This window comes from Onychostruthus taczanowskii, unplaced genomic scaffold (assembly GCF_017590055.1).
Source record: "Onychostruthus taczanowskii isolate IOZ18803 unplaced genomic scaffold, ASM1759005v1 scaffold108, whole genome shotgun sequence".
Lineage (NCBI taxonomy): Eukaryota > Metazoa > Chordata > Aves > Passeriformes > Passeridae > Onychostruthus > Onychostruthus taczanowskii.
The window spans coordinates 1,326,194-1,351,843 of record NW_024497408.1 but is presented as its reverse complement, the minus strand read 5'-3'; the positions used below and the strand labels follow the sequence as shown (position 1 = coordinate 1,351,843).

General features: G+C 38.4%; 1 protein-coding gene across 1 annotated transcript in view; it reads right to left on the bottom strand.

Moving 5' to 3' along the window:
• GOLPH3 (golgi phosphoprotein 3) overlaps positions 1 to 25,650 on the bottom strand; it is a 29,496-nt gene extending 3,846 nt beyond the window's left edge. Inside the window, exons 1-3 of the mRNA XM_041419297.1 lie at positions 25,287 to 25,650; positions 5,736 to 5,867; positions 1,941 to 2,055 (exon numbers count right to left, since the gene is read on the bottom strand). Of these exons, the coding sequence (XP_041275231.1) occupies positions 1,941 to 2,055; positions 5,736 to 5,867; positions 25,287 to 25,502 (463 nt within the window). The 5' untranslated portion in view covers positions 25,503 to 25,650. The remainder of the gene's footprint in view (positions 1 to 1,940; positions 2,056 to 5,735; positions 5,868 to 25,286) is intronic.

Genomic DNA, 25,650 nt, shown 5'->3' with positions numbered 1-25,650 from the left:
CAAGCAGCACTCTGCATCACTGATAATCATGGATAGAGTAGATTTTTTTCCAGGATCAACCTGGTCTCCAAGGCAAAATTCTAAGAGAGTTTATGAATTTATTAAATAAAGCAAAATAAAGCAAAACCAACCAAACAATAAAAATAAAAACCCCCACCCAGGCCCATTGAAATACTTTTCTTCAGAATGACAGATCTCTATACCATGGGAACCAAAGAACACTAATGCCATCCAAGAATTAGTAATTAATACACATATGTTAGTAAAAATTATTGATTCAAGCCTTAGCCACAGCACTGATGATAACCATCTTCCCAGAGCCAAAGCTCAGCAGGGTCAGGAAAACCTTAGCTTAACTCAAAGAAAACCTAGTTCATTCATTAGCTGACCTTTTTTGAGCCAGTCCTAACTTGATGTGCATTGCACTGGGAAAGGAGGTGAAATGACAGCACAAATTACATATTTGGGACAGGAAAAATGAATTGGTTTTGCTGGCTGTAAGAGGGAAGGGGAGCTGAGAACTGAACTGCATGGCTCCACAGCAGCCATGCCCCTCCTGACATGTAGTCCAGTCTCCCCTCTGCCTGACAACCAAAGAGCAGGAGACAGGGGATGGCAAGGACCTGAGAATGAACTGGTGTGCAAGGAATGCTGTTTAAGGTGGTGCAGAATGAATGGGAAGAACAAAGAAAACAGGAAAGCAGAGAAAGGCAAAGAGATTTTGCTCATTTCTGCAGCTTATTGGTTTTCAGAAGTAGCAGATTTTACACAGGCAACTTCCAAATCTCACTACTCCCAACTTCACAGTCACATTGTTGACAATGAGGGTCAACGGCGCAGGGTTTTTTCCTGCGCTGTTTGCACAACTGAAGTACAGCTCTGATCTCCTCCAAGGAAGCTGCATTTATGTGCTTTGTGAAAATAGACAAACGCTGGTGATCAATTCTGTCTGCAGTTCAGCCTGGAGAGGAGAAGGCTCTAAGGAAATCTTGCTGCAGCCTTTCTGGGCTTAAAGGGGGACTGCACGAAAGATGGGGTCAGACATTTTAGCAGAGCCTGGGACACGAGTAACAGTTTCAAAGTGAAGGAGAGTTGGCTGAGATTAGATACAAGGAAGAAGTTTTTCACAATGAGACACCAGAATGGATCGCCCAGAGAGGTGGTAGGTGCCTCGTCCCTGGAAGCATCCAATGTCAGGATGGATGGTCCTCTGAGTAACCTGGTCTAGTGGAAGGTGTCCCCGCTGACTGCAGAAGGGCTGGACTGGATGGCCTGTAAAAGTCCCTTCCAACCAAATCTACTCATAATTCTATGATCACTGACATTTCATTTTTCCTCAACTATTTACTAGCTTTACAGGGAAAGCTGGGTGCAAAGTACTCATCTTGAAGACTTTGTTTTGATCAACAAGAAATATCTAACATTCAAAAATATTTATTACATTTCTTCAGCTAATGAAAAAATAAAACTCCTAATGCTTTATTTTTTCTTTATGATTAATGGCCAAATCACCCTCGAGTTTTGCGTGCAAGCTATGAGCTCTTCACTTCCTTTCTTCATTGAAAGATCTGAATACTCAGTGCACACACTCAGGCTCCCAACTTCCATCAACCATCATTTCCAAACACAGAGAAAGGCAGCTACATCTCCAGGGTGCAGTCCTGATTTACTTCAGAGTCAGTGGAAGGCACCTCTTCCACCGAGCTGAGATGTCCTCTGACACTTCCATACAGATCCCTTCTGTACCAAGTTAAGTCAAAAGCAACAGTTACTTATATTTGATTAAAGGCTACAATCAACAAGAGACTACCCTAGAGGACAGACTAATTAACTTTTTTGCATATTTTCTCTCAAAAAACCTTGCAATATAATCTCTAGTGATGCCAGATAATTAGCTTTATTTGGGTAAAGAAAGAAAATACATTATGTGCAAGGCTTACCACTAAGCAGTTCAATCCAATTTTGTACTGTTTCAGGAGGCTGGGTCTCTTTTATGTGTTTCAGAGCTTCATCAAGCAGAACATCCCCTGTAGGAGCATCTGACTTGCAAATCACCTAAGAACGAATAAAATACAGTCAGTATTTTGACATAATTCATACATGACATCAATAATAAAACCCATCAATAATAAAACCAAAATAATTTTTTTTTAAATAACAAACTCTCTCTTAAGAATATGCAACTTTGAAAAACCTAAACCTTTGTTATTAAAAAAACCCCAAACTACATGTGTTTTGATTCAAAATACATTAAGTCTGAGGTTATCTGTAACTTAAATTAACCTTAATGGGCTAAAATTATAGTATTAATAACAAACTTAAAAGCTGCATTTTGAAGGAAAATAACTCACTTCTCTAGCTAGGTCCCTTGCTACCTCCCCAATACAAAGTACATTGCACTAAATTAGTTTCTGAATACAGTCTATTTTATGCTTCAAGTCAATTTATTCAAAATACTGAGTTAAACAATAAGGTTGCATGAAAATAATAATAAAAAAAGTACAAAAACTAGTTTTCTTCAATATACGAAGAGGTAAAATAGGTTCATGACAACATCTGCAAGTTTTGCAGCTCTGAAGAACACACTGCCACCTAACAGAGTTTCATTTAATAACAGTTAAACCACACGTACTAGGGAAAATACCACGTACTAATAAACCCCTTAACATGCAACAATAAATACAATATAATATAAGTCTCTTATTTAATAACTTCTAAAACTGAGTTCTTCACTGAGGAAAACACAACAAAAAAATTGACTTAGAGTAATAACATAGTAAAATTAAAAAATATGAGTAACTGCTTGTTTACCAGTACAAGTAGTTATAGAAACCATGCACAAATACAATTTTTTTTCAGAAGAGAAAATCAAGAGCACCAAATGAAAACTTCCAGATTAAACTTCATCAAGTCAGTATGTTTAAATAAAATAATTCTTTATTTATAGAATAATTAGTACAGTTGTTAATAATAATAATAATAATAGTTGTTGCTGTTGTTACTATTTTATCTGGCAATTTAAATAGTTTACAAGCTAGCACTTTACAAGCATCAGGGAAAACAACATTTTTTTGTCAATCACAATTCCATATATATATATACACACACACACACACGTATGAAAAACAGGAAGCAAAAGCTCTTATTTTTCTTAACACTTCAGAGTAGTCAGAAAAGTATTCTGGAAATGTCATACTGTTCTACAGTTCAGGGAACATCCTGTTTCTTCAGAGATGCTGGTCCTTAGCCTGATTGTAAAAAAAATATTCTTTATTCCAATTTTTCAGTGATGAATCAGGTACTAGAGTTGCCTGGTACTTATCAACTAAGGAAATTTCAATTATACAGAATATTTAATTTGCATTTTTCACAATGCAGCTCTGCAATTAAGCAAAGCTAAAAGATTAAGCACAGATTTTTAAGTAAACTTTATTTTCTAGTTTTAATACCAAAATTCACTCTTGCATGAATTGCTCAGAATTGATGGCAATAAAATACTGAAGCAAATCTGCCAAGGATTTTTGGGATTCCTTTTGGTCCTAGTAACTCTATGGATTTGCTTTGCTCTCTGATCCTGTATAGCAATGTAGAGTACATCTTCTATTCTCAATAACCACTGACAAACCTCAACATTTATTTGTTTTTAATATTGAACCCAGTAGGCAGAACTCCAAAATGGTGTGACAACTACATACTCTTAAGCCAAATTTACAAGGATGTTGCAATGTGTAAACACATCCACTTACAAAGTCTCACTAAGGTCCATCAAGTCCTTGTCCACTCTTTTCTCAGTCTCATTTGACTGTGGCATTCAATCATAGATTTAATGCATCTTGATCCATTCTGAAGTACTAAATATTATCAGCAGAGATCAATCTGATTTAAGGCTTTAAGTGGAAATCTTTGTAGCTATCATTCTTTCAAGTTAATTATATGATTAAAGCCACAGTTAGCTGGTTATAAATCTGTGCTACTGCCCAAAAAACTTGTTCTACCCTCTTCTCATCCTCACCTTATAACTTGTGCCCCACCTGATGACAAGATCAAGAGAGTGGTTCCAGTAAAAACTGAGCTGCTCAAAATAAATTATTTCTCCCCTGAATTACAACCTTGGATGCGTTATTAGACAGCTCTTTCCACTTATCAGGCACAGTATTTATTTCACAGCCAAAGCTAAGGGCATGGGGAGCAAAGCCTGCAGAAGCAGGACAAGGAGGACACTTGACAGAGTAGAGACTTAAATGTGGCCAACACAGAAACAAAACTGAAATTTAGTGTAAATGGAAAGCTTCAAATAAGGTGCAAAACAACGTAAGTCATTCACAAGACTGATTTCTAAATTGACGGAGGTGGTGCGTTTAGGAATTTTATTTGCAGGGAAGTACTTAAGCAGAAAACAACCTTCATCTAAATTTTAAATTAATGCCTATTTTTGTAGAACCTTCCTGCCTGAAAGCTGAGAAGAATCTCAAATACTTTACAACAGCAGAAAAAGAAAACCTCCAAATTGCATAGATTTTAGATCACTTTAAACAAATACATCTACCCAATGCCAAAACCACATGATAAAATTTAGCAAAAAACACGCAACCACAATCAAACAAAAACCAATCACAACTCAGACCAATAATTTTGCTTGTATTCTTTAGTGAATGTACATACAGGTTATTTTTCCATTTTCCTAAAAAACCTAGCAACCTCACAGTTGATATTTCAAGTAGATAGAACTGACAAGGTTTTCACAGAATGAAAATAACTCCTGACTGAATGCCTAAGAAGATTACTGAATGCCTAAGAAGCCAAAAGCTCTGGAGAAAAAAAAAATGTGCGAACTAATCAATGCTGAATATGCTTAAACGAGCTAAAAGAAGTAGGGACTGTTTGTCAGAACAGAGGTTCAATTTTTCTGAAGTGAAGGGAGCTGGGAGAAGGTTAGGGAATTCACAAGCTTGCCTTAAAATTTAGCAAAAGATAATATTGACAGAGAAATGTGCCATAAGAGAATTTATTTGTGGTGGACAGACAACATTTGACCAGGTTTTCAATACACTTATTTTACAAGTATCCTCTAATGCTGATGAAGTAAAAATTCTTCCAAGAGCGTGACTTTGCACATTTTGTACAAAGGGAAAATTCAGTGGTAAAAGTAAAAAACATAAAGGCCTCAAATCTTCAGCCCAATTCTATAAAGGACCATAGAGATGTGGTCATCTTGAAGGTCAGAGAGCACAATTTACCACACCAGCCTCATGCTTGAACTAGATGCATGTTCTCAGGGGTCCCAAGAACAACGACAGTTTCCTTCGCATGCAATGCAAGCACGAACTGCAGCGTTGTGTAGAGCAGAAGTAAACTGGCGGCCTGCAGGACACATCTGGCATCCGGCAGTTATCCATTCCCAGCCCACATCCCACCGGCATTGCGAAAGCCAGTTCCTTTGGCAGACTGCGGCTGCCGCCGCGCCCCAGCCAGAGCCAACGGCTGGCAGCAGCACCAGCAACACATCCCAAGAGCAAACACGGGCACAGAACAGGTACCAGAGATGTTCCAAGGCACTTCATCTCACCACCAAGACACCTTTTATCTCTGCACATCTGCCTTAGGTCATTACTCAGAATCATCATGTTCACATAAAGAAAAAAACCCTGAGGCTTTTTATTAGAACCAGTTGTAATTTGTAGCTCCTGTATCTTGTGAAGCCTGACAAGTAAATGTGACCATTTTCCTGCACTCACCTTCCTTGTTAGCAGACTTTTGCGCCTCATTCCACAGGCCTCCAGCTGGAGACGCCCCCGCAATGCCAATTCAATTAACATACAGCCGCGCAATCCCGAGGAGATGCAATCGTTCCAGAACGATGTGTAACCCTGTGAAGAATGAAAGACAGTAAGATATCCCCATCTCCACCTGAAAGCGAGCAGAAAAAGGGCCTTGCTGTGTTCTCTAAGCAGTTCTCCTGCTTTCACACTTTTGAAGTAGCATCACTAGTCACTACCATTCCTGCCCTGAAAACATGAGAGAGGAACAGTCTCATCCTCTGTTAGTTTTGACACTCAGTCTCTGCCTTGTGAAGAACTGGGAATCCTCAGGAAAATGATACAGAATGAAACAGGGCAATACCAAGAACTGTGAGGTATAAAGTGTAGTTTTATACAGTCAAAACAAACTTACAATATTTTTAAGACATCAAGCATTTGGCATTACTGACATCACATGGCCTTATGAGTGACTGATAAACATTAATATGATTTTACATACATAAACAATGTGGCACTGAGGAAAGCAATAATAAACTATAAATGGATATTAAGTTAACTATGGAGTATGCTGGAAAACACAAATGTGGCAATCAACAAAATCACAGAACCCATTCTTTTGGCTTGAACATAGAAAACTAAAAGAAAAAAGCTTTCAAATAAATATTTATAACAGCTATTATTTTGTCATTTAAATCCTTTGAAAACATGTGCTTTTACAGCTTGAAGCATAGTTCTTATACAAACTGCAAAACTACAAAACACATTTATTCCACAAAGCACAGCTCTCCTACTGTGGTTTCTCTCTACTTCTGCATTGACAGCTGTCTGCTTAAATGGCAGAAGAGACCACTTGACCCAATACATTTATTCATCAGTATCTAGAAACACAACGATTGACTTTGTACTCCATTGTTCAACAGTTATGACAAAAAAAAAATCTTACAAAAAATTATCTTATATGGAGTAGCCAACAATGTTCTTGCATATTTTTTAATATTTGAGTATCTAAGATAAAAGTAAAATCACTGAGAAATGTTTGATATGATTCACAAAGATCTTTCTAAAGTCCCTCTAGTGAAGCACTTCTAAAAAAACACCAACTTCAGGATACTTTAGAGAAAGATGCTGTACACCAGACAAGGTAGGGGAAGAGCAGAAGAGTGCTCTGCTTTTCATAAATTTGTCTTAACCAATAACCAAGACTGGCTTAAAACAAAAGCAAGTCAATTTTATTATTTTTTGCAGATGAAAGCTGCCAACATATAAAGATATTTTAAGTCCACTAAATTTACAAACCAGTCTCTAACTAATGCCATCAATTACAGATTTCCAAAAATGTAAGAACATTTGTTTCAATTTTGTACTTAGCTATTTTCAAGAGCTATATTCTACAGATGACCAGTACTTATGAAAAGTCTACAAAAGCCCTGAATCTCTAAGGTAATTACTGAAATAAGTCCCATATATTTATTTAAAACACCATAAATATGAGTTTGGAAAGGCATTTGAGAAGTTATCTAATCAGCCTTCTGCTCTAGAGCTGATACCTTGCAGGTATCAGCTACTCCTATAATGCCATTCTGTAATTAAGATTTTGGTTGGCACCAGACATTTTTTGCCAAATAACACACACAATAAAGTACAATATTTGCTTGAGAGGGAAGATATGACTCCTACATTCTATTTCCAATCAGTCTCTACATAATAATTTCTGAAGTCAGACAATACATACGCAAACTAAAAAACTACAGCAGAAACTCACAGGCACAATAAATTTACACTTCTTTATACTCATAGAAAATTTCATATTATTATGCAAACAATTAAAGTGCTGATGCTTGTTCCCTTTTTTTAGCAATGAAAGCTGAATTTCTTTTAAAAATTACTATTTTTCAATGAAGTGACTTCAACTACACCACTCCTGCCCAGCACCAATTACCAGATGTAAACTCCTCTGTTCCAGCAGTTAAAATGGATGGCCACAGGCTGAGGGTTCCATGGAAATGCAGGCTCTCTGGCAAGGTAAGTCAGGTCAAAAATGACCACGAGTCTCTAGTCCAACCTCCTGCTGCAAGCGGGTTCAGTTATGAAGTCAGGTCAAGCTGCTCAGGGTTCTATTCAAGCGTGTCTCAAAAGCTTCCAAGGATGGAGACTGCACAACCACCCAAAAGTCTGCAACCAACTAATACTGAAAGCCAGTTCAAAAAGATTACATCCTTCATAAATGGAGCTGCTTGTTTTGGTGGGCTGGATGACAGCAAAGTCATGAGAATAAATCCTGTTACCATCTTATTTTCTTTCCACCCCCCAGGCTCAGAGTTCACAACATGTGATCCTCTAGAGAAGGAACACTATATTTCCACACACATAAATTGTACATCTATTAACAGAGTTAGGAAAGGGATTTTTTTTCAAACCATTAAGCTGATCTTTCCAGATTGTTCTGGTAGATGAATGGGTTGGTTTTGACACCTAATGCGAAGACATCAGAATCAAAGGAACTTTGAGGAACACAGAATCTCACTTTAGCACACAACAGTCTAACTAAATCATCCTTAAATTAGCGCAATCTTCCTGGAATAACTGGAACTGAATGGGAGACACTAATCTTTGATATTCCAAACACCCTCTTGACCCCTACTTTAATTGGTATATAGCATAACTAGAAATGATGCACAAACGAGAAACAAAGGGATAGAGATTAATAATTTATGGAGAAATGGAATGGCAAAATAGAATAATGCACTATTTGTAAAGGAAACAAGGGCTAAAAGATGACAAACCAAGCTAGCTCACAGGTTAGGAGTCAGTAGCCAATTTCTTTTCTGTTTTTCCACTCAATTGTTTTAATGGGAAGGCAGAAGTTTTAAAAAAATTTAAAACTTCCCTGAAAAACAGGAACAATAATGAAGTTTTACAGACAGCAACAAATCTAAAGCACACGTGGACCAGGATGAAGTCAGTGTTCACTGGGGGAATTGTCATCCTGATCCCACCCTCTCCCTGAGTATAACCTGTCCACTGCTCATCACAGCACACAGAATAAGACAGGGACATGGTTTTTAAAACTGTTCATCTATTCCAATTCCTAGCAGTCTCAAAACACTTGACTGAAGATCAAACACCACTACGCAGAAGCGCAACTCATTCTACTATTTAATGCCCTTGAACAGCATTAGTTTTCTCACAAATACAACACCAAGTATTTTTGCTTCATCCATCTTCCTGCAAGTCCTACAGCGTTATAAACTCTCTAACTCAAAGAAATACTTATTTCATTAAAGTTGCTAAGCAGCAGGGGGTAAGACTTACAAAGCAGGAGATTATTTTTATCTGACAGCAATCATACTAGAATAGCTTTAAGCTATGAATAGCTTGCAAGACAAAAATTTAAATCTACAATGTCTTAAAGATCAAAAAACTGTTTACAACTGTCATGTTTAATTATACAAACACAGCACAAAAGCATTTTTCGTCAGACCTGACCTAGAAACTTTCAGCTAAAAACTAGTTTTGCAAGACAAGCAAAAAGGGAAATTAGAATAAAGTTTACACCAAACACTTGTTTCCATATTAACTTTGAAAGCTCAGACTTTCCACCCAGGTATGGCAAAGTACAGAGCTGAGACTAAGATCCTGTTTCCACTTTAAGAATAAGTTATTTAAAATCCATGTTCATTAGGTCATTTCTTTCCCACCAGCTTCTATGGCATTTATTCACTTTCTCCTATTCCCTTGCCTTCTACTCACTTCCAGCTCACACAGGTATTCCTGTTCAGTTATTCATTAATCACTTGAAACTGCCAACTATTAAAGAGTCCATTGTATAACAGAAGCCAGCTACCAAAACTACCTTAACTTTCCACTTCCTGCTTCTACTTAGCCTCTTTAGAGCCATTAAGTTACCCAAGAGATTTTAAAATTCATAAGTTTGTAATTCTTCTTTTCTTTAAGAAGATTGCTAACACCTTATCTGTGATCCAACAGGGCACTGCAGCCATGACCACCATAATTTCGTAAGTATGTAAAAAATCAGAGTGAGAAGACAAAAAATGATCATATGTGCCTGAAGATACTTGGTGCCATGTTAGTGACTTCTACACAATTAAGGCTGATTTAAGACTTACAAAAAACTTCAAAATCATTTCACTTAAGCACAAAACAGCCAACCTTCACCGATCAATGACTCTCAGTTTCCAGGCTACTGTCACACTAATTGTATTTGAAACAAACAAACAAAAAATAGCTTAAAAAAACCCCCAAAACCGAAAGACCCCACTGAATCAACATCACCATTTTCTGTTTCACAAGTGCAATTCGAAGTTACCCAGCAGTAACAGTGCAAAAAATGCAATTAAGCTGCAGATGTCATCTTATGTTTATGTAGGAGTACTCCCTAATGGGTTACAAAGTTAAAAAAAAAAAATAACAAAACACCAACTTTCTTAATAAAAGATAGAACAAAAGACTCCGAAAATACTGGGTAATCTTTAATTCAATAATACTTTATTTATCAGAGTTGCTAAAAATCTCTTCCCACTACAGAAATACACATTCTTTCTCCACTTCTTCAGTTAACTCAGAATAGGTGAACAGCAGTTCTACTATACCTGGCACAGACAAGAAAGGAACAGGGCAGAATAAAAATCCATGAAAATACCTCAGATTCAAGAGGAAGGAAAGCAAAAGGCTTGCAGACTTACAACTCTGAGGCTTCAAAATACACACATAGTAATATAAATAAATATGATGTGTTTAACTCATGTGGGTAAGGGCAGCTGTTTACAGAACACAGACTGCAGCTGCCAATGCATTCTAATCCAAAGAGTCTCAAGCTACTGCAGATTACTTTACAGATCACAGAGCCACTGCAATTGGAAATCAGCATATTTTTTTTAAAAAGCATCATAAAGTCATTTAACAATATGTGAAGGTAACTTGTGGGTTAATGACGCCTACTTTCCAAAAAAAATTAAGTATTTCTTTATTTTAACATAACAGGACCCTCAGGCCCATCCTCAGATCCACAGCCTCATATTTATTATCACAGGTCAGTGTTAGGTTGAAGTTTTGGCCCTGACTCAGACTCAATTTACATTTATGAGGAGCCACAACAGAAGTTTCTCTGGGATAATGCACATAATAACGCCCAGACTATGCTTCTCTTACTAAAAGTCTTTTCATTTAAAATTGAGGCTCAATAGTATTTAGACCCTCACTCAGCACCCTCTACCAAAACACAACTAAACATCTATAACATCTAGAAACTAAACATCTAGAACTAAAACATCTCTAATACACAACCGAAGTAAACCAATCAAAGGGAACCATTTAAAGGAGAAACATTACTACAGCTACCCAAACCCCTGAATTCTGGTTCTCAGGAAACTCCAAATTTTTCTATTATGAAAGACACAAACAAAAAGACTTCGAAATTTGGTAAATAATGCAATTTCTGAAACTTTGTGCACAGACGAAACAAATAAAATATTGGTTAAACTCTTTCCAGTCATGGCAGCTCAATCAGAAGGGAAACTGGCCAACTAACAGAAAGCAGTAGTGAACAACTACAACTCCTGAGGAGTTCGCGAGTCCCAGCTCTGAGGTAATAAATCTTACAGTCTTGTCAGAAGACATCAAATCCTTAGCTTCTGGGTTTCTCAGCCAGGAGGTGCAATCCAGGCTAAAGAAAGCTTTCACATTAGTAAACAGTAAATTCTAAATGTACAGGTACCCTGTTCTCTATTAGAATATATTTTGATTTAAAAAATTGCAAATTGCAATCTCTACCTAGATGATAAAAGATAAAAATTACACTTCCCAAACTTTCTGGAGTTTGCTGTTACTTTCCTTATTTTGGCATAGATGGCACTCAAACACTCTGCTGGGGGTAGCAACATAAAAGCTCTGAGACACAAAACTATGGATTTGTTTATATACAAACAAGCGTTGAGCTTTCCCAAGCAGGTGTTTCTTCCTTGCTATCTATCCTTTCCAATGTGCGGCAGACTATTTTTATGTTCTCACAAATCACAGATGACAAACATACTGGAAAATTCACCATGCTTGCTGGCATCAGGGAACGTTACTGAGGACAATTACCTGCAAGTCCAATGAGGGGCCCTTGCCAAATACATAAGCCAGAATAATAAATACATAGTTTGGGAACAGGTAAAACCACAATGTTCAGTTCTACTGTTCAGACGAGCATAAGAGGAAACAATTGTCAAGAAATTTAAGCCTGAGACAGACAAACTAAACTGAATGTGGAATTTGGGGAAAAAAAACTTTTCAAAGTCAGTTCAGATCACCTGGAGGACTGGAAAAGGTAAATTGAGTCATCTGCTGGTTTGTATTTTGTATGAGCTGCTTTTCATTTTGAATAGCACAATTAGTAAAGAGTCTACTTACATCTAGCATTTACATAGCAGTGTCATGGAAGAAAAACGTACCTGCATGCTCACTGTGTGTAGTTAATTTTGAGAAAGACTCATGTTTTATATATATACACATATTCAAATTTCTTTTCTTAGAGGTAATAAGGGTGGCAGGGAGCAACACCAGGGGAAAAACAGGAGGAAAAGAAAAAAGACAAAATGATACCCCAGAGTTCAATTATTTTCCCAGCACAAGCAACCCTGAATCACTACTTTTTACTTTGGTGAGATTAATTTCAGTTTTACTGACCTTTCAAATCAATGTCACTACATCTCATTTTAGCCTTGCACAAGACCTTGCATGTAACTGGAGAAGGTACGTCCTTCCCCAGATCTTCATTTTTAGCCATTTGAGGACTAAACTAAGGAAGCAGTCCAAAGCCTGAACTGCTGTTAAAGACACAGCATTTCTTCACTCCATGGAAGCACACTGCTGTTCTCTCACCTGAGCCCAAAGGAGCATTTGTGTAGTCAGCCAGATGAGTAAGTGGTGTTTCTGAGAGCTAACTGACATTGTCCTCACCTGATTCAACACACAAGTTAACAAATTTCAGAGATAGTGTGAAAAAGGGAAAGAATGTAGTTGGAAAAGACAGCAAAATGTAACAACATTCCATTCCATGACAATCCACACTTCAATAGATAAACTGTATTCAAACCCTGAATAGTTTTTATAGCCTGAATAGTTTCAGCTAGAACTTAGTATGTGGGACAAAGAACAGAGGGAAAAAAAAAAGTATATTATTGTGACACCTGTAATGAAGCCACTCATGACAAAATATGCTCAGGAAAGACAGAAAGTAGCTCCCCATTTTGGACTTCAGCAATGACTCCCCTGATAATCATAAATTGGAAGTTATTTTGTTTAAATCTAACAAGGCAGCAATAGCATCCCTTTCTGATTCTCTGAAGCAACAGCAAGTTCTTTCAGAGGCACCTACTAGCCTATTATTAGCCAACACATAGTAGAGAGAACAAAATATAAAATCATCCTCTGTCACCCATTTGAAACCTACTGCAAAAGACAATCAGAGACAATTTATCTTGAAATAGAGGCTGTGGCAAGCTGTATTTCATAACAGATTTAATCACAATTATGACAGAACTGTCACTTTTTTAGTCAACAAGTTCCTTCCTGAAGTAGTAGTTTTGAGATGACAAAGACAGCTGGGGAGAACAGAAGGGAAAGGATTAACAGCATACACTGTCCAGGTGCTCTGCAGCAGGTGAAGTTATTCGGAACTTTGGTCTGCAACAGTTTTCATGTCAGAGATGTCTGCTTCCTTCCCTCTGCATCCTATCTCCAATGTAAGAATTGGTCACAAGCAACTTTAGAACTTTAATCTGCTTCACAGCTATGATTGCTCATGAAACAAACACTGCCTAAAAGTATTTTGATTTTAATGAAGAGTATGAGTGGAGTGAAAGGCATTGGGCTATCATATTCTCAAAAAAGATAACCACCATCTTAATACACTGTTTCCCTTATGTAGTCTCTCTACACCTACTAATATTACTTTGAATTTTCAAAAGCACTTACATCACCTGAAGAACTTCTACAACACATCCCCTTAGAGCTGCTCCCAAATCCAAACAGGCAAAGTACAAAATATAAGCAGAACATATAGAGAAAGGATAACAACAGTACTTGGTTTATTATAAATAATGTTTTAGCATAGAATTTCAATTAATTCTGGTGACCCGAAAGCCTAATTTTAAGCATTGCAAATGCATCTATCACCAGCATTCTTCTGTAATGGAAGCACTACGTCCTCTCGGATTAAATGGAGATACCAGCTGACAGCACTAGGAGAGGACAAAGAACAGCATGGAGCATTGTCTTCTAACACCTGTATATGATTCTGTTCCTATCCTTCCTAGCTGAAGGTGAAACTGCTGACTGGAAACTGCTGATTGGTCTGACACTGCTGCAGGTAAGCAAACATCTTCTTTGCAGTAACATAAATACAAGCAGAAATCACAGGCAAATCAAAGTCAGTAACTGAGTTACCGGGCAATAAAACCGCAATAAGTTTACAGATTCTTTAGATATGAAAAGCTGTTAAAAGTTAGTCATTTGTTTAGGCATGTCACGACTCTATACAACTAATATAGTTTTGCATCTCTTGAAGGGGTCAGAGTCAGCAAGACTGATGCTATGGATGCTTAACTTAATACTGAGTGTGTTTTATAAAGTATTTATCCAGCAAATCTGACACCTGACTTTTTCAGTCAAAAACTTCAATTACATAATTTTTAGATGATCCCTTAGAAATAAGGAACCCTTTAAAAAACAAACAAACAAAAAAAAGGCAGTCTTTCCTTCCAGCATACTGTTACAAGAAGCTTCACAGCATAATAGCAGGCAAACTGGTCTTGAAATGCAATAGCAGAAAATGCAAAAAAGTCCACAAACTTTTCCAGGTTTTCAATGACAAACAGAAATGCTGGTCAATGCTAGAACTCCTCTTCTGCAGCCAGCCACCATTTGTTCCACCTCAGTTAGGTCCTTATACAGACCTCTGTGAACCTCTGACTCAGCTTCGGGAGCCTCAGATCGAATAAACATATAAAGCACCTCCAAGTCCAGTGAGAACCAATTAAAAGTCTTTCTGCCATATTTATAGGAATGTGGGGAAAATGCAAATAACAGAAAACAATTACAGAAGGCAAGGAAAAGGAAAAACTATTGCAGCATTCCTTGAACAGGCTGGAATGTACAAAATTACTTCAATTCTCAAGGTAAAAGTAAGACTGCTCTCATCATACGTATCTTATATGAACTGATCCATTTTCATCTTCAGGGAACCAAAAAGATCTGTTCTTTTCCTTCCAATGCAGGTTACTGTAATTTATACCAACCTGAATGCAACCACAGCACAGAAGCTGCAGCAGGCATTAAGTCTCAAACAAGACAAGCTGACATAATCAAATTATGCATATGCTTTAATGACCCAGAAATTCTTACTTTCTAATATACATTCAACATATATATTTCAGTTTATTAGCTCTTAATAGCTATCAATTTATTACCTCTAAGAAAATCTCATACTCCATGACACTGCAGTACTGCACAATGGCAGACAGATTTAAACAGAAAACCAAGTCCATGTTCTCTGGCAGCAATCTTTGGCAAGTCCCAAATCAACTTCTTTCAGCAAGGAACTGTGTGGCCACAACCCAAAATAAAATCAAATGTTCAGGGTGAGGATGTCTTGCTTGAACAACTCTTCAATAATAGTTTCAATGTTTTCCCCCATCAATGGACTTAGCAAACAAGACAGACAAAAAACATCCTGCACAAAACAATTCTGGAATACAACAAAGATATTTAAGCTGAGAACACATGCATTTTTTCCCCCTATGTTTAGATTCCAAGACACTAAGCAATCCTGAAACACAAAACTGAAATTTGGTTCAGACAACCACGTTTCAATAAAATTCTTAATTATTAGCAAATTCTAAAATACTAACCCTCCATTTTCCTTACTAAATGGTTTTCATACCTACTGTCTTGTCATATATTGATTTTTACTGCTTCTACAGACCAACCTGTTTTAAAATATTTGGTTAAATACATGACCCAGCTTCACTTGATATGCATTTTGAAGACATTCTGAAAACAAAATAATTTTAGGAGACATTCATCCCTTTTACCAGTCATCCCTCAGAAATCACAGCATCATAACCTATATCCTGTAGCCATAACCTTAGGTGGAAGGGAATCACAAGGACCATCAAGCCCAAGTCCTGGCCCTGCACAGGACACCCCAAATAATCCTGCCATGTGCCTGCAGCATCCCCAGAATTTCACTCCTTCCCACATCAGGGGCTGCCCCACCCCAACTGCAGAATCTGGCGCTTGCCCTCCTTAAACTTCATGCAGCTGGTGGTATCAAACCCTCCGACTTGCCAAGGTCGGTCTGCTGGGCTTTTATGACTTCCAGGGGTCAACAGCTCTTCTCAAGTTGGTGCCATCAGAAAACATAGTAGTAATAGTAAAAACATAAAAACAAGATGCCCAAAATGTATAAATACTAAAAAAAAAATTCAAGTAAAACACTGCTATAGGAATATTCTGGGTTTTCTCATGTGTCAAAGGAAAAATATTCAGACTTCAATCATGTGCAATTTAAATAAACTGGATTCCTCTTCACATTACATTAGGTCTTTTTCAACCTATACTAGATAGCTCTTTCCGGCAAATCTGAGCTTTCAAATAAGCCACCACCTTCTCAACCCAGAAAATTGCAGGAACATCTAATGGTACACCCTAACCTATGAAACTTTTTAAAATTAAGAAGAAAAAGTCAAGCCAGAGTGCAGGAGTGTTTATTACTGGAGTACTACAAGGCAAGGACTTTGATGTTTTACTCCAGTCCTTCTTGATTTCCTCTTTTAATGCAAATGAAATCATTAGCCATTTACTGGAACATAAATTATACTCTAGTTATAAATAGAAGAGAAGTTAAGAAATCTCTGAAATGTTCTGACAATCAAACACAGAAACACTTCACGAAAGCATGCTTACATATTCTACAAAGCACAGTATTCTTGACAAGGAACTTGTCAGGTATTTGATTAACCTGCCACTGCATTTAGGAATGAGTAACACACAGCAGCTGCTATCAGGCACTGAAAGCACTAAAACCAGATGTTACTGCCCAGGTTTTCAAGCACGTACACACACATTACACAGGCACATATCTCATTAAAATGAAGATAATAAAAAAACCATACATTTTCTAAAGAGGAGGCAACTTGAGCACACACACTGCTGAACCCTTATGAGACCTCTGATTAAATCAACATTTAAGAGTTTGCTCATTTAGAAATGAAAAGATAAACTTAGAAGCCCAACTTTCTTCATGATTAACTGTAGACACATGTAGATAATGACTTCAAATATTTGCATGACTTTTGCAAAGCCACCTTCCATCAGTGTCCAATCTCTATTCTCCATATTGGTGCAAAATTAAGACGTAATTAGTTTGTTCAATAACCTTTGATTTCAACAAACTGATTTCTACTCTACCTCCTACTGTCACTGAACATAAAATCTAACATTTATATGAAAGAAATGTTTCATTAGAATTTAGTGTCTCCTAATGCTGGGCTGAGCCTGGGTGGCAGCTAAGTCCCATAAAACTGTTCTCTCAGTCACTTTGGCATGGGGAGAGAGAGAAAAGTGAAAAAAAAAGCAAAACAAACCACCCAAAAAAAACCCCAAAAACCCCAAATGTAAGTGATGCCAAATGCTTACCACCTACCACAAGCAGACTGATGCCCAGGAGGCCCCTTGGCTGTGACCACCCACCCCACTCTCTCCACCCTCTTTTTGTTGCTGACCATGGCACTGCACAGCCTGAGGTACCTCTGGTCAGCTGGGGTCTGCTGTCCTGGCTGTCCCCCGTCCCAGCCTCTTGCACCTCCCACTGAAGGGGTGGGCAGAGTGAGAAACAGAGGTGGCCTTGATGCTGTGCAAACACTGCTCAGCAACAGAAAGCACAGGGTGCATGTTATCACCACTGTTTTGTGTTATCAACATTGTTTGGGTCAAAAATAAAAAACATGGCACCATATTGGCTGCTATGACGAAAATTAACTCTACCACAGACAGGTCCAGTACACTTCTCTTAAAAACAAAAGGAAAAACCTGAATCTATTAATTCTTTCTCATATAGACTAAGTAGGCCCCTTATAGGCTGACTAAATAAGAGGTGGAGGTTTCACTAACTTGGACTAGGCAGGTCACATTTATTAAAATCATAATTCTGTCCTCCAGGTTTACAAATACAGTGTATCTGCACCCAAATAAAACGTCTACACCTTCCCTCTCTTCTACCTTTTCTTTTACAGCAGCCACAATTAAAAACACTTTGTAAAACACTGTATTATTTCAAACTGGGGAGGTGCACAATGCTTAATTTTGGTTAATATGCACCTGATCACTAATGTGGATGGAATTCTAGATTAATGTTTTGGGTCTTTAAAATAGCATGTACATAATGGAGAGAGATTCCTCTGCTCTTAGCCTAAATCTTACCCATCTTCCTTTCAGTTCTTTTCAGAACAAGCTTCTAGTTCCTCACTTGTTTCATTTGCCCAGGTGCAAGCAATCTTCAAGACGCAGAGTAACTCATAATAATGCCACGTCAACATCTTTGTTATGAAGTTAAATAAAAATTCACCCACTACACTGTTCTCACACTGAAAGGAACAAGTTCCTCCATTTAGTATTTAACATATACTAACTGTAAACTGAGAGTGCAGAAGCTACTAAAGCAGGAGTTCCATTTCAATATCCAGCTGAAGCAATGTAGTTGCAGTTAGCCCTCCCTGAGTGAGCAGTACAGACAGAATAACCACCTGACATTTACCTCAAGCTACACAATGAGTGTCATATACTTGCCTGGTCACTGTGCACTGCAGAAGACAGAACACTGAAATTACATCATAATACATACAGAATGTTTCTCTCGTGGCAGAGACTGCCCAGTGTGGAAGTGCCACAGTAAAATCAAGTGTCTATTGAAACAAAAAAAATGGAAGTGCAATGTGCTGTGCTGTACAAGAATGACAAGCTAAATACAAACCTCCTGGTATAAACCATGCACAAAAGACAGTCTGGCAGCTAAGGACTCTAAATAACACAACTACATCATGCTATTTAGTAAGACCACAAAGGCACATGACTGGAAAGTATATAGCAAAAAGCAGCTTACAAGTGCTTAAAAGAGTATCAGCAACAGAAAGATATGCAAAAAGCCTGACAACTAATTTCCCAGTGTGATGAATAAATCCTGTAACATCCACAAATAAAAAGAGAGCTTTGAATACAACACCTCTCCCATTATAAAGACCTTGCTTGTAAGGGTTTATTATCCCAACAGTCCACCACAAACACGGGAAGAAAAAAAGCAAAAAAAAAAGGTGAAATGCAGTAGTTTAGTATAGTAGGTTTTACTGGGGGAGGTGGGAAAGACTTGGCATGCACAATGCTGGTTCACACTGAGACCAACAGCACAGTGATTTTGTGCTGCTACTCACTTATGCTCCTACTCATCCAGGCTTACATACAGTGTACACTGAGGAAAAGAGCAGTTGAGAACTATTTTATGTGCAATCTCAGAATTCTTATGTCTGAAAAGCACATGTGAAATCATTCTGCAGTAACATTTTCTCAATATTTCTGAGAGAAAGCAAGTTACTGAAATTTATTTAAGACCTGTTTGCAAGCCAGAAAAAAACTCAGTTAAAAGTGGCACATAGCTAGTTAACTAATTATTTTCTTCTTTCACTAAAACTTATGAAAAAATAGACTGAGAATGTTGTGCAGAGGAAGCCAAGCACATTTACTCCAAACTAGCTTTCCCTCTTCCCAGTAATACAACACAGAGATAAGTATGTGCTGCAGTAATTATTAGATCTGTAAGAAAGTAATTCTTAAATACACTGTCTGAAATATTTAGTCTGGTCAATTTGCCCTTGCAAAGAAGTCCATTACACGGACCTCAACTAACTGAAATAAATGCTATCTATACAGCACTAAATTAGGATTATCTACATTAGAATTAAGAAATACCTGAAAAAAACCCACTACTTCTTTAATATAAAATATTATTTTCAGTTTATTATTTCTCTTCTAGCAGTAAAGAGCAAAACTTTCTTATATATATACTTTATTCAAAATGTTTACTAAAAGTAGCTTGCTAAAGGGAGAGGAAGACTAGTTATGGCACATTTTTAAGAGTGCTTAATTTAAAGCTCTGAGAGCATGTAAAAAACTGGAAAGCACTACTAAAAATGCTCTAACATTTGTTTTTGTCTTTGCCCTACACCAGACAGCTTGCCACAAAAAAAGGGACTTTCTACACTGAAAGTTATCCATAGAAAAATAGTATCAATTACAGACAGCACTACTAAAAATGCTCTAACATTTGTTTTTGTCTTTGTCCTACACCAGACAGCTTGCCACAAAAAAAGGGACTTTCTACATTTCTAAAAGTTATCCACAGAAAAATAGTATCAATTACAGATTAACCATGCTATGAAACCAGGGATAGCCACACCAACTGCATGCAAATGATCCAAAATCAGCCTCAAAAGAGCCCAAAAGCAGGATTTACTCAGCAGTATGGTAAAGAGGCACTTTACTCATCTTGTAGCAAAGAGAATTGGGGTACTTCTCCTCCCACGCCTCCTATCTTCTCCTAGTCTGTATTTATCTATAGACATGAAATACAAAAATAAAAAAGACCAAAAAGGTAGGCAACTATGAAAGAAAGAATTTTTCACCACAGACATTACACACTTTGTTGTTATTAGGCCCTGAACATTTGAGAAAAAGCATGCCTTTGTCCAGGTTTCAACACATTCATACATCACTCTTCAACTGCAATGCGAATGAATTCCCAGTGGACTCCTCTTCAAGTTACACTTGTTTGTCTCAGAAATTTTCCAGCAAAACTTGGGCGCTTCTAACTTGACATTCAGCCTCTTGCTGAAACTGTTTTCATGAGACAAAAAAAGACTAAAAGGATACAAAGAAGACTTTTAAAAACCTGTTAATTTCTTACAAAGGCAAATCACCTCAAGACTTCTGCATCACAGTATCCATTTCACTAAGTCAAACCTTAAGAGCAGGAAAAACACCACTCACATTTTGAATGTCATCAAAATTCCCATGCCACCTTTCATGCAAGCACCTTTAGGATTATAATATAAAATTCAAAAACCAACTGAGACACTCATATTTGCAAGAATAATAAGGGAACTACATTTTAATACTAATCTGGTTAATGCAAAACAGCCTATCTGAAGCAGGCACACTACTTCCCTAAAAGCTTATTTCAATACAATGAAAAATATCGTAAGCTGGAGACCTTCATGTGACCTATCTGGACACAAAGCTATGCTGCAAAATCAAAGTTTCAGCAGCAAATAAAATTTTTGAGGGCCAAACATAAGCAACGAAGATCCAAGATAATTTCTGTACCCAATTAAGTGATTTAACATTATTTCACTCCCACAAATGACATTTTAGTCTTCAGCTAAGAAAGGGTAAAAAGTCCAAGAAATATTTAACGTTGCAGTAGACTGCAGTAGCCAGGTGTTTTTCAGCATACTTTACATGAGTATTCTTTCAGCAAGTGAGGAATTAGTTACAGGTAAAATAAATATTTTATCTTGGTAGGTGCCAGGTCTCTCTAGCTGCTTCAATTTGTTTAGTTGTGGCAATTGTATAAAGGATAAAAGCAGCTCAGTGCACTGCTATATTTGAATAGATTCCCAACAATTGCCAACAGAAAATTTGAAAAAGGAGGAAAAAGAAAAAAACCAACCCAAACCCACAACCAGAAGAAACCATAAAAGGATGAAATTCAGTGGAGCAAGTCACATAGCAGGACCACCTCACAACCTCTCCATTTTTATGGCACTGAATTACAAGATGCCTGGAGGACCTGTAATGAAACAGCTACCCTGTACTCATCTCTTAGCTATTATTTTTAAATAAGTTGGAATATAACTTCCAATATTTATTACTCCCTTCTTTTGCTTCAGTAGTTCTTCACTGTAACTTCTTTTTGCTGTGGCTTTGACCCATCCTATCACAATACTGGGGTTTTTACCTAATACAGCACTGGTTTACTTCAGTGCATGCTTTTCATTCCTATAGCAACTGGCTATTGCTCTGCTTTAAATGGATGAACCTGACTCTCTTTTCCAGACAAGTTTCTGAAGGTTTTCCAAATACATGCAGGTATTGTGATGGCTCCCTGAAAAATTTTAGTAATGTATTTTCTTCCAGTTTATTACCCACTCCTCCAAGGACACCTCATCTGTCATGCTATGCAAGCAAGCACACATTTCAGCACATATTTCAGCTCATATCCCTTATAACCTATCTTGACTTCAGAATACAAAAATAGTTATGTGTACACAGAAAATAAAGATTGAAGAAGAACTGTTGGTGGAAAAGAGCAATCAGAACACATACATTAGGTACAACTTAATTAGGCCAAACTGGTGGGGGACACAATATTAACAAACAAAAAGGCCATGTCAAAGAAGCATGTACAAATACAGCTAATTGTGTTCAGATGTCAGGGGGGATTGAGGGGTGGTGTGCTTGTTTTACAGCTGCCAGAAATTCCCATCACTGAATCCATACTGCAGCAGTAACCAGAAAACAACTCAAAAGTCTTCCTATAGTTGCTCACAACCATCACACCATCGTGGAAACAAGATTCACATGAGTATCTAACAATCTCCTGGAAACACTGAACTCATCAATGCATCACTAAATATCTACCTAAAAAACTGTCTAATAGCAAAGACTCATCCATGTACACTTAGAAATTATAAAGGTAGCTCCATACATGTGAGCTATTTTGTATACAATTCATATGAAGTTAAGCCACATCCACTAGTGTTTAAAATTCCCTAAAAATCTGAAAGCTATGTTACCAATGCATGTATCAGTGAGTGTTCTGAGAAAGTACCTATTTATAGGGAAACATATTCTTTGGCCAAAACAGAGTCCTTGTTTTTATATTTTTTATTTATATGTTCTTTGGCCAATCCAGTCTATTTCTTTTTTTTTTTTTTTTTTTATTTTAAAGTAAACATTAAACTGTTTTATCCTGTTGGAATAAACAGGAAGGATAGTCTCACCTTTAAATTTACAGATTTTCAATCAAGCTTTTTTTTTTGCCTGTCCCTTAGACTTCATATAGTTTCACAATTACACTTTACAGATATTGCTACATTGCTCTGCTTTGCTTGCTCTCTTGAGAAAGTCTCACTCAAATGCTACACTCAATCAGTTCTACTGGAAGTAAAGACTTTGGGAAAAACATTTCCAGATGTGTAAAGTAAGCTGGTTCTGCTTACTTATCATTAGAACAACAAAGAACAAAAAATATTCACATTGGAAAATGAGCCTGTAGTTTTATTTCCAGTTTTGGAAGTAAAACACATGACAAATGGTTTAAATTGCGTACCCTGTACACAGGGGCACAAGCAGGTCCAAATCAAAGTCTAAATCCCAATGCTTCATGTCTAACAAAGCCCACAAAGAGCTTCTGCATTTAAGCCCCCTGCCCTAGAGATGACATTACAATTCTTTTTGTCTGATGTCTCCACCGCGAAATCTCAAGGGACTTAGGAATATCCATGCCACTGTAACCATTCAGTTCCTTTTTCTAGACAAAGGAATAATAGATCATCTTCAATGTATGTCACTGCTCTGCTTACCAAAGCCAGATAATTTATAACATTGATGCACACCACTGCAAAGGTAGACTTTCAGACCCAATGTTAACTATTGCCTTTTGATATACCACGAAGACTTGTGCCACATACTCCTCCTGGCAGACACAATGCTCACTATCTTTACAGCATAATGCCCACCAACTCAGCAGATTTAGCACACAATCCTGGTCAAAAAACAGGCTGAAAGATCACCCAGTTTATACCACCTTCCTCAAGGTAAGGTATCCCTAACCCAATCCTGCCAGCAATTGCTCCTTCCACTCCTAACTTACTTTCTCCCAGCTGTTCAGGCATGTAGAAAGAGAAATGCTCATATGCATTCAACTCAACAAGCTTTCAATTTCACACGCAGAAGCAGAGATCACTATCTACTGAGGTTATCAGGACACCATGGCAAGGTCCACCTGAAATGACGGGACTGCAAGAATATGCTCTGAAACACACAGTCTGAGAGAGAAACACAATGCTATTGTAGCAGGCACATACACAGATCATAGAGTTACAGAATAAACTGTGTTGGAAGGGACCCACAAGGATCACTGAGTCCAGCTCCTGGCCCTGCACAGCATCATCCCCAAGAGTTCTGTCCAAATGCTGCTTGAACCCAGACAGGCTTGCTGCTGTGATGTGTGTTAAAAAGCAAATGTTAATCAAGAAAACCACTCTTTATTCACTATCAACCAGTAAATTTATTGTGGATGCAATGCCTTGTCAAGAACATATAACTTACCAGCTTCCCTCCCAAATTATCTTGTCATCCTGAACAGGCAGAGTTTTAAGAGACTTCCATTCAAATCAATGACTGGATTAAATTATTTACTTGTCACACAAATTAAAAAACAAAAGCAAGCTCACTTAACAAAAAAAAGAAAAGCTGGTCACTTAATCAAATCCATACTGTACCTCACATCTATCTAATCAAATATATATACCTATATATATCTATATATATATCTACTATACCTCTAATATAAGGATGTATCACCCTTTAATCATACACCACATCAAATTAAACTGCTTCCCTGACAGAACTCTCATTCTACAGTGTGTGTGCTTTCTATACTGACTGCCTTTTACAGATGAAAAAAATCCAACACTGGTGGAAGTACACCTTCCTCAATGACTTACTCACAGTATCATGGCAAACTATCAAGCAATTAAATCAGTAAAAATACAGAATTATATAATAATTCAATTTCTTCATTTTAACACACTTCTCATTACTCACAGCCCATTTTTGTCATATAACTCTCCCCCCAGTTTTAAGATATTTTTCACATGTATTAATCTGCAAAGTCTTAGTAGAAAAGGGCTGCTCGGCATCCTAGAGCACTTGAGGACCTCGTAAGTACCAGAGTTCTGACTGACAAAACCCACAGGAGTAGAGGGCTCTCCCACATTAGAGGCATGGATAAGCTGAATGAGCATAAATGTGACAGGTTCACCCAGGCCCTCGAGTCCAACGCTGGCCTGAAGCCCTGGCCCCCATACCCAGGTCCTCCCGGGTCCTCTATACTCATTCTCAGGTGTATTCATCTGACAGCCCCTCTGCGAACCCCGCAACCAAAGCGCAGCTCTACAAACTGCCGGGTTCCCCCTCCCCAAAATCCGTGCCCTTTTTCCCCACCTCCTCCAAAACACCAAGCCTGTTCCAGGCACATCACGTCCCCCATCCCCTCTGCCCCCGAGCCCACAGCCACACTCACTATGCAGCGCCCTTGACCCCATCCCTCCACCAGGCTCCTCTTCCCCACAGCACCCCCAAAAGCCGGTGTCCGCTCGGGCACCCCCTGCCCAGCGCCCCCGGCCGCACCTCACGGTCCTTGAGGCCCAGCAGCAGCACCTCCTCCATGAGGGTGAGCCGCGTTTCCTTGGAATCGCCCTTCTCGTCGTCGCCGGACTCGTCCCGACGCCCTTCATCCTCGGGGCCGCCGCCGGCGCCCCGCTCCTTATCGGCGGCGGCGGCGCTGCGGGAGGCCTCGGTCCGGCGCTGCACCAGCCCGGAGCTGCGCTGGGTCAGGGAAGTCATGGCGGCGGGGAGCGAGCGGGGCTCGGCGGCGGCTCGGGGAGGGGACGGGCCGGGCTGGAGCCGCTCCGCCCTACGCGCCCCGGCCGGGGGCAGTCATGGGGAGCGGGCCGGTCCCGGGGCGGCCGCGCTGGCGGCGGCGGCGGCTCAA